The sequence below is a fragment of the Apteryx rowi genome, unplaced genomic scaffold (assembly GCF_003343035.1).
Source record: "Apteryx rowi isolate R43461 unplaced genomic scaffold, aptRow1 scaffold_402, whole genome shotgun sequence".
Taxonomy (NCBI): domain Eukaryota; kingdom Metazoa; phylum Chordata; class Aves; order Apterygiformes; family Apterygidae; genus Apteryx; species Apteryx rowi.
Genome location: NW_020450552.1, coordinates 61,338 through 76,929, shown reverse-complemented (window position 1 = coordinate 76,929; position 15,592 = coordinate 61,338). Strand labels below are relative to the sequence as shown.

Below are 15,592 nucleotides of genomic sequence, written 5' to 3'. Positions count from 1 at the left end.
GCGGGAGGCTGCGCGCCGGGCTCTGGTTCTCGCTGCCACGCGCCGAGGACGAGGAGGAGGAGGAGGACGAGGACGGCCCGCAAGTGCGGGGAAGGGCAGCGAGGCGGGGGCGCCGCGGCGGCCGCGGGGCTGGCGCAGAGCTGTCCTCAGCACCGCGGCACGGAGCTGCCGGCCGCGGCTCAGGCGAGCCCGGACGCCTCTGCGCGGTGAGTAGGCGCTCGGATCGCCTCTGAATTACATAAAGTTAAGCGATTTGATAGAACTTGCCTTTGCTAGCTAGCAAGAGCGTTTTCAGCATATACTGCTCACTTACTTATTCTCTATAGTTGCGCCGTTAGCTATTTATAGCTTTGTAAACTGCGTTACCAGGAGTGGCTTGTTAAAAAAGGCAACCCTAAACAATACTCCTTCTGTTGCATAAGGCAGTGGCTCTGCAACCAAGCGCTCTGTGTCCATGGAAGATCTCTGGAAATGGGTTTATTTACAGTGCGGTTTCCAAAAATAAAATATCTGCACTATATCATTTCTCTTGCTCCTCTCTGCTGACTGCCTGCAGCTGCGGACTTTCTCCTGAGATGCAGAGGAATGAGAGCGTAGCCACTTGCAGAAGAAACTTGGGAGCTGTTAGAGATGAATGTAAGATGAGTATGTGTGTGAATTGTCACAAGAAACTATGTATGTCAGTTGACCATCTCTCTATTTATAGTTAATAGATCTTGTCAGCCTGACATACTGCTTCCATGAAATGGGCTTTTTGTAAAGTCTGTGTTCAGGCAAAACTTTCATTGAACTTGAGGGAAGGTTTTCTGAATAAAGACTTTCTTGGAGTAATTTGAGCAGTAAAGTGAAATGAGTGATATACCAAATTACTTTAATGTGTTCAGAAGCTATTAAAAGTACTGTATCTGGCTTGCTAAAGACACAGGCAGGTTAATGCCGTTTAGAGAGGTAACTTTTAGTAATATGAAACAAAAAGCAAAAGCCTTATTAACATTCATCACGAATGGATTTAGAGGAAGTCCTATCCTCTCTTGGCTGCTGCCTATGTTATTTAAATTCTATAGCTAGTTTCCATTATTTCTGCAGTTATTATTATGATTAGAAATGGAAACTTAACTTGTTTTCCCTTTTACTTAAATAAACGAAAAGCTGTTAAAGGATGTTATCTTAAAATTGTATGCACTTCAGAAACATTAGTTAAGAGACCTCCTTCTGCACTGCTGAGCTTGTGGGAGTTTTGCTCTGGACTACAATTAGGCATAGAATTGAATTCTTAATTTGTTAGGTTTGAAAGACCTTCTTGTTGATGAATGGAATTAGGGATCCCAAATATTCTCGACTCTCGCCAATCTTGCCAAATTTAGTGACTGTAAGATCCACTGGTTTCTTATATTTCTAGTTTTATTCAACACAGGCATAATAATCTGCTACTTCTAGCTAGTTTGTTAGCATCAGTGGTGGAGTCTGTGTAATCCTGTGGTACAAAGATGATCCTTGCAAGTATGAGTATGGATGAAACTTCTGCATGGTTTTAGAATCTGAATGTTATATAGCATTGTAACACATAAATATTGTTTTATAATATATGTTTTGTAATAGGTGCTGTAGCACAGGGTTTGCTATAATAAAAGCACACTAGACAGCAAAGTCAAACACTCAGGATGTTCCTAACTTTAATTCTGGCATTTATCTGTATCAGTGTGGTTTGTCCTTACTGAGGATATACCCATTAAGGTTTAGCCTTGAATTACATAATCACACACTTGCACCTCCTTCCCTGTGATCACTGCCTTATCCTGGGTTTAGGTTGAGGAATGTCTCGGCTGTAGTGTCTGCTTCAGCAGCGCTGTCTCTCTACCCTCCTTCCTTCTTCTTTTCCCTCCCTGTTGTGTTGGTACAACTGTTTGTAAGACTATGAACTGGATTGGAAACCAGTTTGCCTTTTTTTCCCCCATGAGGCTTTTCTTTATCTTGGATCGGTTCCTTGGCCTGGTTCACCACATGGCCATGCAAAAACGCTGTACCAGTCCAGCAAAGGTTGTGGTGTGGGGATGTGACTAGGCGAGGGGTAGGATGGCTCTGTTGTGGAATGAAGCGTTTATCAAATTGTGACCTCGGCAACCACATAGCTATTCAGTGTTTCATTTTATCCCCCATGTTTGCTGAGAGACTATGTAGGTTTTTTATTTTTATTGTATGGCATCCAAACCCTCAATTAAATATAAAATGTTTAGTTTCTTTGAGTGCTTCTATAGAGCAACATCACAGCACTTGAGTGGTCATCACCATCAATGCCTTTAATTTTATAACAGTATCATACAATTAAGTGATATCATTATTCCCATTCTATAGCGGTAGACAGACTAAGGGCAGAATTGCCTGTACATTTTCAGTGTCTGATCTTCAAGACACATGCCACCTGTTTAAAAAGGTGTGTGTTGCGGGGGAGTAGTAAGCATTACTGCAGTGTTTTGCATCTTCAAGGTAAAGTTTCACCCAGTACCCACCTTCATTCCAGGTACTTCCAAAGTCAGGAATGCAACAAGTAGCCAACTGCAAAGCTTATTATGAGTGAACTTCTGGGTTTTGGAGTAATGTTGTTGCAGAGCAGAGACAGTGTTCATCCATTCTAACATAAAACTGTTCTGTCTTCTCTTAATCTTTTGTCTCGTTTGCAACCTACCTTTCAAAATCTGCAATTTGTTGGGGCTTTTGCATGTAGATTCTCTTGTATAGCCCTGATTCATCCTGCTTGCTGAATGAAACATGGATCCAAGGAGGGAAACTGCACATGGGTGGACAGATTGGACTTGCCCAGGTGTTCATGTGTCTTCCGTTTCCCAGTTTGACTACTTGACCCTGTAATTGCAACAACTTTCCCAAATGTTGTGGGAGAAAGTAAGGAAGAGGGAATGAAGCATCTCATTCATTATGTAGAGACTCATCTAGCAAAACTGTGATGAAAGTGTGCTAATTAAAACCCCAAATGTATGGGTTTTATGCACACTGAAGTGAATAGAAAATGAAGATCTTTTTTCTTTCTATAAAAGAACCTCTCACCCAGGATGAATTAATAAAATGTTTTGATTCTGATAGATAAGTAGGTGAAGCCTGAGAGGTAAGAAAAGACAAATGTGTGATCCTTGCTTGTCTCAATTTGAAGGGAGGGAAATTATCCACTCATTCATTTTTGAATAGCAAATTGCTTGTCCAGAGGAACATCTGAGAAGAATGCATCGACTGGATCACATGCTCTCATTCTTCTGCTTGTGGGCAGGAGGAAGTGTTTGCTATTGAACTGCTTAACTGAGTCACTTTATAGTGGGATCGGCTGATGATTAGAGTAATGTTGCTGTCTACATTTTTCCTTCATTGTTCTTAAAAACTCAGCTTCACTGTAATCTGTTAAGAAAGTATATGATTAATAGCAAAGAAGAACTTGGGGAGAGTGGCTATAAACAGAACTAGATTTCTTAGTGCACTTCTTAGATGTATTAAAGAACTCTAGCTGCACTAATTTTTTTTTTAAAGTATATTCTCTTTATGAGCAGATTGGTTGGCAGAAGAGATGTTTGATGGCTGATAAAGCACAGGCTGGAGTGTCAAATGATTTAGCTTTTATTCTTGGCAAAGCCACTGATTTTTTTTATGTGGCCTTGGTCAAGTCTTCTAATCCTTCTGTGCTTCAGGTTCCCCTTTGTAGAGAGGGGAGAGTAAGAGTATGCGTGCAGCTTTTTTGGAAGTGTGTTTTCCATCTTAATTAAATGTTTGCAGATTTGGAGGTCCCTGAGGGAGGGCATGCTCTGAGTATAAAGGGTTGTTGTGTTATTTCTGAGAAGCTACTGAATACCCTAGAACTTACTTCTGGTAAACCTCATATGCCTCTGGATTCAACTAACTGCTTTAGTCTATGTGAAATGTTGTTTTTTTCTTTCTTTATTCTGACTTTAACAGATATGGCTAAACATTTAAAAAGTGGTGCTTTAAAATGGTCTTTTGCTGTCTTTGTCACTTAAATAAAAGCAAAACCATTTTTCCACTGAATAACATTCCCTGAAAGTATTTTTGGGAGAGCAGGGCTCTGGAAACATGTTGGACTCTCCAGCACTGGAGGCTGAAATGTTCCGTTTGTAGCGGTAGCCAGAGCAGACTGTGGCAGTGCACTGTTCCTTGCACCGTGCTGCGCGAGCGTTTCCCCTGTGAGCAGGAGAGACAACCTCTGAGGCGGTCAAAGTGGGTCCAGTGAGATAGAGCTGTTTCTTTCCTTGGTCTCCTCAGCTCCTGACAAGAGTACAGGTGAACTACCATCGTCATGACTAGTGTTACAGAAGTTGGCCGTTCCACATTAGGAAATTAGAAGTGACTGCAGGGCATTTCTGATGATATAAAAACATATGCCACTGAATAACCATTAGATGGAAAAAGGTTTCCTGGAGAGTAGGAAGGGGGTTCGTTCAGCCCAGCCCCTTGCTGCCAAGCAACTGTGTCAAAAACTTATGAACAGATGCTCTGTGTCGTGCCTGGTTATTTCAAACTCTCAAAGTTCCTCCAGTGGTTAGAAACCTTCAATTTTCAGCATAAGTTTATTCATTGGCAGTTTATAGCTATTTGTTTGCGTGTAAATAATGGGTTGTTATTTTATTAGTTGAAATAACTTCTTGGTTTTCTGCTCACTATAATCCTGTTTCCTTGTGTTTTTGTTCTTAAGCTAACCAARGTGAGCAATTTTAGTGTCCACTTACATGATAGTCTTTCCATTCTTCTCACCATCCTAGTGTTCTTTTCTGCACCAATTCTAATTTTGGTGGCATTTATTTGACTGTGGGTGTTCGGGATTGTGTACAGTAGTCCAGGTGAAGTTTCATCAATACTTTGTGCAAAAAAGTGAATACTGTATTTCCACTGGAAATTAATTTCTTAATTCATCATAGATTTGCATTTGTCTTTCTCCTGTCTGTAAAATATTGGTATAGTCACCAGGTGACTTTCTTTGTCATTTCTCATGGTAATTCCTCAGCTTGAAGCAGATACTCTCCTGTCTATAAGTGCATTACCTGATACTTTTAATTTTTATTCCATTTTATTACTTCAGTCCTTGAGACTATCCAGTTCCTTAGGTAGTGATATTTCAGTCCTCTTTGGTATTGATACCTTCCAGTTTTGTGTCATCAGAATTTGTTAGTAGGCTCTTAATTCTTACAGCTTTCTAAATAAGGTCCAGTCTCAAAATTGCTAGTGGCTTTCTCAGCAAATCAGCCTCCCTTTACACTGCAGTTTTCCTTTGATTGTTTTCCATTTTATTCAATTTAGTGTATTTCTCCTCAGATGCATGAGATCTACTGCATTTCCTGTGTCGAAAAATGTGCTTTCTTAACAAGAGATTGCAGTATGAGCTACTGTTGGTAAACCTGTGCTGCTTTTTTCAGTTTTCATTCCTTGTCTTTTTTCAATTATTTTTAGACAGGTTGCTGGAAAAAATGAAGCGTATACGGTCACACTGTCCATCTCTCATCCCACTTCTCTTCCAGTGGTAGCTTTTGAACTTACTGGTCCCTTTCAAGCAACCTTGACAGAGGGCTTGGTGTCTGGAAAATACTGAGGTCCAACAAATTAAATGAAAATAGGTGATGAAGGAATCAGAAATTTAAGCAAGATTAGTGCCTCTATTGAAGAGAAGAGCTTCCGAGTAGAGCTTGGGCAGAAGAGCGGTGATATAAGGAGGAGGACAGGGTAGAAATGCCCCAGCCATGGAGCCAAAGCTCATGCTTTCTTAGATGCTAGAGAATCCAGTCATGAGAAACAAATCTGGAGGGAAGGAGTCCTTGTTTTGTGGAACAGCCAGCAATAAGACTAAGGGGAGCAACTTCCAAACCTCAGCAAAGTGATTTTACCACCTTTTGCTTCTGTGTGTAATTGTGAAGAGCACGTGCCCACTAGGAGATTCATGCATGGAAAGGGAAAGCTGACTTGAGTTTGATGGTAACCTTACCACTACATATTTTCTGAAGTGTTGCATGAATGGAAACTCCTGCCAGATGCTGATGGGTTAAATACTGTGTCCTGGAAAGGAGTAAATCCCAGGGAGATCTTAGATGCCTGTTTCTGTCCATTAATGGCCATCATTTCCCCTTTTCCCCTCCATCTCCCTCCACTTGCATACAATGGATGCTTTGCTTTGTATGTAAGATTGATAAATGAAGTGGAGAATTGGCTCTGTTTGGCAGAGAGACGAACCCAACAGTCTCCTGAGTCCCTTCCTGCCGTATTATCAGTGATTTTGCTGTTGTGATTAGGATACTGGTAGGATCTGAAGTGAAGTTTAAGGATCAGTTATCACTGAGCAGTGCTGTGGTGAGTCAGGGGTGAGCTGGGACTATACAGCAGAAAAGTCCTAGTCTAGCTACTGCACTAGAAAATCATGCTGGAGCTATAGCAACATCAGTGATTATTTAAATACATACATTATGTTCTAGATAGGTATGTAAGTTATTTCTTTTTTTTTGGGGGGGGGGGGGAAGGGAAGCGTTTGTAATACATAGTCAATGTACCAGTTAGAAATATGGACTTTTAATCTCAGAACTTGTAGTTTGTGACTCCTTTGGTTTAAAAATTAAATGATCTCCTCTTATGCTTTTCCTCGTTTGGAGACATCTAGAAGGGGGAGATGAAAGGCTCTCTTTAGTAATCTGAATTAACCTGCCACACCTAGGTGGAAAATAATTTTTTCTAAAATGCAACATACCAGTTAGGCTTCTGCTGTCAGGATCCTTCTCATGCATCTTCATAGCCTCATGCCTTGTCTTCACGGATAATAAAACCACGCAGAATCAGGTCCTTTGCTAAGTGTGTTCTCTACTGCTGATCTTTTAATTGCCGAATACTTGGGGTTGTAGAGTGCTTGCTAGCAGCTTTCCAACAAATTTATTGCGTAAGGCTTGATTTGGCTGTAAGCATGAAGTGAACCGGTGAGAGGCTCATTCTTTCCCAGGACATGTATGTAGGTGAACGTGCCCAAGTGAGCTAGTTGCTGGGTATGCCTGGTCGTCAGTCTTACATGCCGGCACGTCGAGAGGTGCGACTCTGCTCCATTGCTAGTCAAGGTGGTGCTGCCAAAAATCAGAGTTACGAGCTCCATGGGAGCAGTGCTAAGCACTCGTTTTGCCTCCTTGGTCTAGAGCTCAGCCAAGTATTGAAGGTTACATAGCCAAAACTTCAGAAATAAAAATCGGTTTGAACTGAACCACACAGAGCTTGAAAATGGAAACCTGAACTTTCAGAAGCTGAATGTGAAAATATTTCTGTAAAACTAACCTAGCAACAAATGAAGAACTATGTACAATTTCATCTTTTCTGGATACCATTAAGGAACTTTCGTTTTAAATGTGACATTTTAAAATATTTCCTTCATGTAATAAAAACTGTTCTTGTAAAGATAATATGCAAAAATATTTTGAAATGTTTTTAACAAGATATTAGGGCAGAGTCTGTCTGGATTTTTTTTTAAGTACTCCTATGGTTTGGAAGCAAAATTTACAGTTTTATATGATTGCTATTTATTATTTGTAAGAGAAAGTGTATATATAATCTGTGTGTTAATTCTATACAATATTTTGGGATTAGTACCACCTGGATACGTGGCACAAATGGGATCATGGTTCATGACAGACTCGGAAGCATTTCAGTAATAACAACAACAGCGTGAGAGAAGTGTGTTCTCTGGGACCACTGGGAAAATGCTACACAGTTCTGCTTTGCTTTTTTTTTGTTTGTTTTTTAATATATGTTATGCTTATTTAATTCTCTCCTTTAAAACCTCTTGTATAATGTTTTTTTAAATTGTAAGAGATGAAAAAGAATAAGGAAACTGGAGTGATTTGTGTATATGTGTGCTTTCACAAGTAATCTTGCAAACGTGTATGTGGGAGGTTGATGGTTACTGTTGTCTTTTGTTGTGGAAGGAGATGAAGGTTGGAGATTATTTTTTGGGTTTTGTGTTTTTTGTCGTCCTCATGTCCTGCAAACTGCAATGCAGGCCAGAATGATGCTGTGCTCTCCCTGTAAAGTGGTACTGGCTTAACCGAAGCATAATCTAGTCTTTTCCAGTTACTTCAGTAGATATTTGTATCAGCCCCTCAGCAAAACCCATGGGAGTTCACAACTTAATGCTCTGTAGGATCAGAAACCTGCTAAAACTAAGCTACTTGGTTTCTTTCATGTATTTATACACTGATGTGGTATTTGCCTTTCCAGCCATGCAGAGGAAGAATGTTTTAAATTAAACAAACAAAAATATTTTCATTAAAATGCTCTGTCTTTCATTTAAATGTCATGAAAACATTTGTGTCCATATTTGGGCCTGATCCTCTGTTCCATATTTAAGTCAGGCAAAGTTTTACATAAGTGGGATCTGAACCCGCAGGTACTGAAGGATTCTTGAAGTCTGTCAGACTTAGGGGGTCGCTTAAACTACTTCATTTCAAGAACCTTTAGACTGGAGAGAGGAAAAAAAAAAAGCAATTGAATAAGAATGAGTGGTGACTGAGAAGCTGGGACCTTATCTTGCAGTGTTTTAAACAAAGGACACATTTGGTATGCTGGCTTCTGAAGTTCCTCTGCATCTAGGTAACACTGGCAAAGCTTGGCAAAAAACAAACAAACAAAACAACCCCCAGAAATGCAGTGGAACCTGCCAGATATTTAATGTCCAAAAATGTCAGATGTATTGCATGCAGACTCACCGGAGCACTGAACATGAGCTGTAGGTCTGAGGCTTTAGAGAGCACCCAGCTCCTACATAAGTGCCAAGTAGCTGCTTTCAACATGCTCATGATGGCTTGTGATTCTTGCATGAGCTTGCAGTAGCTGTATCCCAGAATTTGTGTGGCTTATGAGTAGTTGCAGCAAGATGTAGTGCCTGAGGCACAGCTGTTTCTTGTACATAATGTCTTTGTGTATTTTATTGCAGTTTTGTATAAACCTTAAAAGCTATTTTTGTTTCTCATTTGGTTTAAGGCAGTCCTCTTCTATACTGAAAGAAGAAATCCAGGTGAAGAAAAAACATGCCTTTGTTTAGTAAATCGCACAAAAATCCTGCTGAGATTGTGAAAATTCTGAAAGAAAACATGGCCATATTGGAAAAACAAGAAAAAAAAACAGACAAGGTATGAGGTAATGTTGTAGAAGATCGATAAGGTTTTTATACTGGGGGAACAGCAGCATAAAGGGAATGAAATTGTGTTCACCTGCTGCCCTGATTCTGCAGGCACTTTCACATGTAAGTAACTTTATGTCCGAAGAGTTCTGCTGAAACCAGTGAGCTTTTGCATAAGTAAAGGGCAACAGATGTGGGAGTAAAAAAAAAAAAAAAAAGGTTGAGATCCAGCAGCCTCATCCAGAAAGAAAAGTAAACTACTACTACTTTGAATAGCAACACATCTAGCAAAATGGCCTGCAAGACTATTTGAAAAATATTTTACTGCTAATTGCTCTAGCAGGGTGATAAATGAGACCACCAATTAAAGTGTAGGTACCCACACAGCAGAACTTAATTCTAATGAATGCTGTTCACATCAGCCAGCATAAGTGTATGTATTTAGAGGCATATGAAAGAGATCTCACTTTATCAATCCTTTCCAAACTTTTTGTGCTCACCCTTCCTAAATGAACTCTGCTACTCATATTCTAATTATGGTGCTACATTTTTTGTTAATAATATTGCATCCTGCTTTTGGTGCTAACTCTGTGACACAGACCTGAGTTTCTTTGGCCCCTGCACTTCTGCACTCTTCCAGTGACCAGTTAGGAAGGTGCACCCCAGCATAGAAAATACTCCCACTTAGGAATTTGTGCTTCCATAAAGTCAAAACCTTTACAAAATTTTTTGCATCAGAGGCTCTGACCCTCTGTAGTGTTGTAGTAGAGGCCAAAGGAGGTATGTGCTTTTAATTGACAGCAAACTAGTTTCAGGGTAAAGCTGAATGACAGTGAAAACAGAAATAGCTGATAAGCTATGCTGAAGCAGTTTTGATGCAGCTGATGTTTGTAGTCAGATGTTGTGCTTTGCCCAGCTTGTGTATGAGCTGTATTAGAAATGAACCTTAGTTCCCTTAGTGTCCTTAGTGGAATTCTCTTGAAACTTTTAGGTTCAAGGAGAGTAGCTCCGAGTGTGTTAATTATGTAACACCAGTCACGTGGATTTCAGTGAGGCCTCTGGTATTCGATGTCTTGCTCTGAAATACCTTCAGTTAACTGAAGAGCTCTGAAAGAGTTTGACTCTGAACTAAAACTGAAAATAAATAAATAAATCAACAGGTTCTCCCCTCCCCTGCTGAATGCATCCTTCAGAACCTGATTAAAGAAGACATTCAAGGCAGAAGCTCTAGACTTTTTTTTTTTATTTGCTTTGCAGTCTGACTCCTCTGAGTTGTGGTTTTGAAGATTTTGACTTTGAGCTTTTTTGTTTATTTGGATGTCAGTGACAAAGTAGGAGAAATTCAGGCTTCTTAGAAATTTGAAAACTTGATTTAAATTTTTTATAAAACTGAGAACAGCTGGTATGTATTTTCCTCACAAAATAAAAGATGCAAAAGATTTCCCCTGGTTTATTAAGATGGAAACAGCTTGCAAACTTCATAACAGTGCTTATTTTGCATTAGATTGAATGGAATACAAACAGGCCATTTAAATTATCTAAAAACCTGACAGAATTGTGTGAATTGTGTTCCTTTGAATAGTCCTATATTTTTAACACTTTAGCAGTTAGGTTAATCCATAAATCCGTGCTGCTTTTAATGGGGAGCAGCCCTACTCCTCTCTTGCAGTCCGCTTGCCCTGGCCTTGTGTTTTGCCCTTGTGCGAGATTGGTAGTCGTGGGGCCAGGTGGGGTTGAGATCAGGGAAACCATCAGTCTGGTAACTCTGTCTGTATCCCCCCACCATGCACACACCGATCTAGCCTGCGTAAAGGAGAAGGGGGGTAATTTTTGGTGTTCTCCACCCTAGTTTATCGTGGTTGTATGGAGGTGGTTGCCGTCACAAATGGGATGAACGTGAGTGGTCAGGGGAGAGGAGGAAAGGAGGACAAGACAGTTGCTTCAGCAGCAAGGCAGAAAGTCAAGAAAGTGGCACTGTTTTAGGCAGCATTTACACGTATGCTCACGTGGCTGACTGAATCCGGACCTTGCACTCGCGTGTAGAGGAAGCACAAAGGGCCTTTCTCCCCAAGCTGAAGGGAAGATCTCAGTTTATTCAGTAATGTTACCTGTCGTTTAAATGGTTGCACTGAGCTGCTCTGAAATAAATCCTACCTATTAATGAAAATAGCTTGATTAATGGTCCTGCATTCAGGGAAGTAAATCACAGGGAAGATCTTTAGTACTGTGACAAAGATAAATTTAAGATTTGTCAGGGAAAATACCTCTTGTTAAAACAATCATGCCATCATGTCCCTTATTATATATACACAAGGTTTGTGAGCCCAGTAGACCTGTGTTTATTTGAATGTTGTTTACATTGTGATTTGGGGAAGAAAAGACCAGGATAGGACTTTCACTGGTTCACTGGTTTTCAAACCTTATTCATCCACTAAACTAATAAATAATGTTTTGCTGGTTTTGGTAAGTATGTTTATAGAAGTTTAGCTGGAAACAAAAGCAAAGTGCAGTACTATTCTTTGTGCTTTACAGAGACTTGTAAGATTTTGAATTTTACCTCCAATTTATGTTCCAAAGGGAGGTGAAAAGTGTCCAACTTTGATAAAAGGGTGGTCACAGTTCTTGTCCTAGAGTAGCCTGCAGGGAGCCCCAGGCCCTACACTGTCAAAGCTGTTGGCGCCTATGGGCCTGTGAGAGTAGCAGTTTGGGAATCAGGGCTCTCAGATTTTTCTGATTTCTGTCTCCTTGTCATTTGCCACGTRAACTGGAGAGGTGCCACTGTGCCTGGGAAATCAAAGTTCCCAGGACTTCTAGGAGTATGACTCCCAGTGTCCTTGATCTTGCTCCCTTGCAAAACAGCTGCCAAGTAGAGCTTGCTTCAGAGACCTGAATGAGGAGATGTATCCTGTGACACTTTAGCTCTTACTGTAATACAGCAAATGTGATATGTGGGCCAAGACAGCTGCTAATACCTTCAGTATTGGCAGAGGAGAGTGGCAAGGCCTAAATAACTGAAAGAGGAGAACTTTGTTTCCTTTCTTGAGCTGAGCTTTCAACTACAAGGTGAAGATGCCATGGGCAGCTGAGATGGTACAAGGTCAGGCAAGGAGAGACCTGACTGGTCTAGTAAAACTTCATGTGACTTTCCGTGGAGAACCATCTGGGCTTCAGAGGTGCTATTTTTAAATCGAGCAAAAATGATCATTCCTACCAAGCTATGCCCTACACAGGTAGAGACAGCTTAACAGTAAATTAGTTAAGACTTTTTGAGGAACAGGAAGAGGGGGAGGATGCAACTCGAGAGATAGGACAAAGAGATGCCACATGTAAGTATAAAGGCAGTTTTACATCTTTTCCAAGACATATTCTTATGTATTGTATGCATACATAACATGCAGAAGTTTACACTTTTTCTGAATGATGCTTATTACTAGTCATAAAATAGGACACATTCAGACTTTTTCCAGCATGTGCAAGCTGGTCTATTGATTGCAGTAGAGCTTGTCATCTTAGGTAAGGATTGAATTTGACCCAGTTTCTCCATGTATCTTTTTCTGGGGGGAAAAAAAAAATTAATGTGTGCAGYGTTGCCATAATGCTTTTTATACATTGTCAACTGAAAAATAGGCTAAGTTTGAATGTTTATTCCTTACTTTTATTTTCCGCAGAGGGGGGTTGTTTGCTTGCATGGAGTTATGGTGTTTAAAGCCTTGCAGCTTTCTAAGCTACACTCTGAAGGCTGATAGAGCACACCCCACATGGCCCCTTTTCCTCTGAAGTGCTCTTTCTAATATCTTCTTTTTCTGTTTCTTTTTTCTTTTTCTTTTCCTTTTTAAAAATCTACTTCAAAGAAGGTATTGCAGCACTGGGAGAGCAAATGTAACAATTAGAGGATTAAGTAGGGTAAGACAGGACTGGAAAAGTGGACTAAAGCCTTTCTTATCCAGCATCCACCTCTTTCCCAACATCTGAAATAAGTAAGTTGTTCTTGTGACATGTGCAATTGCCCCACTGACATTCTGTTCGGATTTTGGTGTAGTGCAGAGCAATTACATTTGTTACAGAATGCTATAAACTTCATAAGGAGTTAATCTCACTCATATGGAACCAAACTGTGCCTTGGATTTAATGAGCAGTACCCATTCGGGGGGTTAACTAGAAGAGAAGGGAAGTGTTTAACAACCTAGGAAATGAAGCCTTCCGCAAAGCCTTTTTGCTTAGGCTCTGCACCTCTTTCTTCCTTCTGGCGCAAACTCTTGTACCGTCTAGAGGATGTGCTTGAACAGGGAGCAGGGGAGGAGAAACCCTGTTAGCAGCAGTGGATGGGAGATTTGTTAAAGAAACCTGAAGAACTGACAGCATGCGACATGTTGGTCATACTGCTTAATTTATTACTGATATGCAGTCATGTATTTTGTTGATGGATGCTGTTGATGGATGTTGTAAAGGACGTTAAGAGACTGAATGCATGACCCATCTCAGAAAAAAGAGAGTGACATCCTGACTTCTTAAGGTCTTGTGGTCAGCATAAAGCAGTTCAGCTTGCATACAGTATATCACTGAAGCATGTACTTGAAAACATCCTCCCCTCGCTGTTAACCAAACATGCGAGGGTGCGGCGCCCGTGACTCAGTGCCATCTGCRGTGCCTACAGGTTTGGTAACATTTTCTGAACCAGCTCAGCAAGAAAAGCCTTTAAAGTGACTCTTCATTTTAGTTTAGAAATGCAAACTGATCTGGGGTCCCTTGAAACTTGGCCTAAGCTGCCTTTGCGCTTGGCCTAGATGAGCTACAAGATAGACCAGCTATGCCAAAAACTGTGTAAGACTTGGGTTTATAGTGGAACCTGAAACCAAGTGAGTTAAAACTGATTCGGGGCTCTGTGGTGAGTGTTTTTCTGGCAGACAGAACTGCAAGGCTTCAGTGCCTTTAATCAGTGTTCAGAAATGCAGCAAAGCTGGAAGTAAAATGACTTGAAGTATCTTGCCTCTTCCACTTGCATTTAAATGTGTGTAACAAGACTGCTTATTCAGATAGATCACTGTAACCTGTCCTCTGCTCGTCTCCGGGGACTGTACCAAATTTGGTACAGCTCAGAAGAGTCAAGAGAGCAGTATTTTAATAGTTAGTTAGCCTTAATATATCCCAAACAATCATCCCTCTGCTGATAAAGTGCGTGGGGATCTCTTTATAAGATGCGGTGCATGCAGACAACGCAATGTGCACTTGCATGGATGAACAGTTGCATGGCTGTTGGGAACGCTGGTATCTGGGGACTTGATTTGGCACCTGCCAACATCAGTTGCAAAATTACCTTTGACGTCGTTGGTGTACGGTGAAGCCAAGTGAATAAGATAAGAAGGGCTTAGCCCCCATTACTTCTAACTCTGCACAAAACGCACGTGTCCTGAGATTTGGTGGAACGTTTCGTGTTTCAGCTGCCCCGTTCTGCTAATTGCTCTAGAGATGGGAGAAACTCCAGATACTAATAGGTTAGGTGCTGGTGCCAAGAGTGTAAAACTTGGCTCTCTTGGTTGCTTTTTTGTTTTTAAGCACCTTACAACCTCTAGTTCTGTTTTATGTGCATGATTAAAAGTGGGAAAGGAATCCATGCCCAGGTAGGGCAAACCTGTCTCTTCCATTTAATGAGATTGCCTTTTAGAAGGAGTTTTCCTATTGGGTATGTTTGGCTAGCTTGTCTTTACCAACCTCCTTTAGCAAAATATTATGGCCTAGTACTCAAGAGACTGAGTTCATGCCTGCTGATCCTAAATGTCCTGCTGAAGTTCACAATTTGTTCCTGTACACCCCTTTAGCATGGAGTTGCACCAGCAGTAAGTCAGTTTGGGATGTTTTTGAAGCTGCACGGATACTGGATTCAGAGTCTGCTATTAGGAGTCCTTACAGTTGCATGTAGGGAGCAGTGTTTTGCTACTCTTCTTTTAGGAGACAGTGAGAATATCTTTAAATCGGTCTGTAAGCTAAAACAAGACAAAGCCAAACCAAGGACCCGTATGCTTTTGGTCCTAATGTGTAACATGCAATACTGGAAGTTCACTGGATTGTGCATTTGAGTGTCTTGCATCACACTGGCAGATTTTGTATGTATATTACTCTATGTGGCTGTGTAAAATAGCAATGGTATTTTTTATTTAGCAACTTTTTTTTTATTTCCAGTGCACTGGAAATATGCTAGTGATACAAATAGCTGTAAGATCCTGTTCTCCATATTCTTATGAACAGTTGAGCATTTCCTGACCAATATGCAGATGCCAAATATCAGAACCTGGTATTTGACGTATGTATATTTAATATCTGAGTTTGGAAAGGTGGCAAAGTTTCATGTGATTCTTTTTCTCACTGTTAGGGTGGTCATACATGTTGCATTAAGTCCCTGGGTGAAGGGAGGTAAGAATAAGCCATTCTGACCTGTAACATATG

General features: G+C 40.6%; 1 protein-coding gene across 9 annotated transcripts in view; it reads left to right on the top strand.

Moving 5' to 3' along the window:
* Window positions 1-15,592, top strand: part of CAB39L (calcium binding protein 39 like) — a 64,683-nt gene that overhangs the window by 19,488 nt on the left and 29,603 nt on the right. For 4 of the 9 annotated variants that reach the window (XM_026075371.1, XM_026075373.1, XM_026075370.1 and 1 more), the window contains one exon: window positions 9,013-9,161. The exons of 1 other annotated variant lie outside the window; for it this stretch is intronic. In XM_026075371.1, coding sequence (XP_025931156.1) covers window positions 9,060-9,161 — 102 coding nt within the window. In that variant the 5' untranslated portion in view covers window positions 9,013-9,059. Of the gene's footprint in view, window positions 1-104; window positions 207-9,012; window positions 9,162-13,107; window positions 13,129-15,592 lie in introns of those variants that run through there. 4 more of the 9 variants (XM_026075372.1, XM_026075375.1, XM_026075374.1 and 1 more) reach the window with 4 other exon arrangements.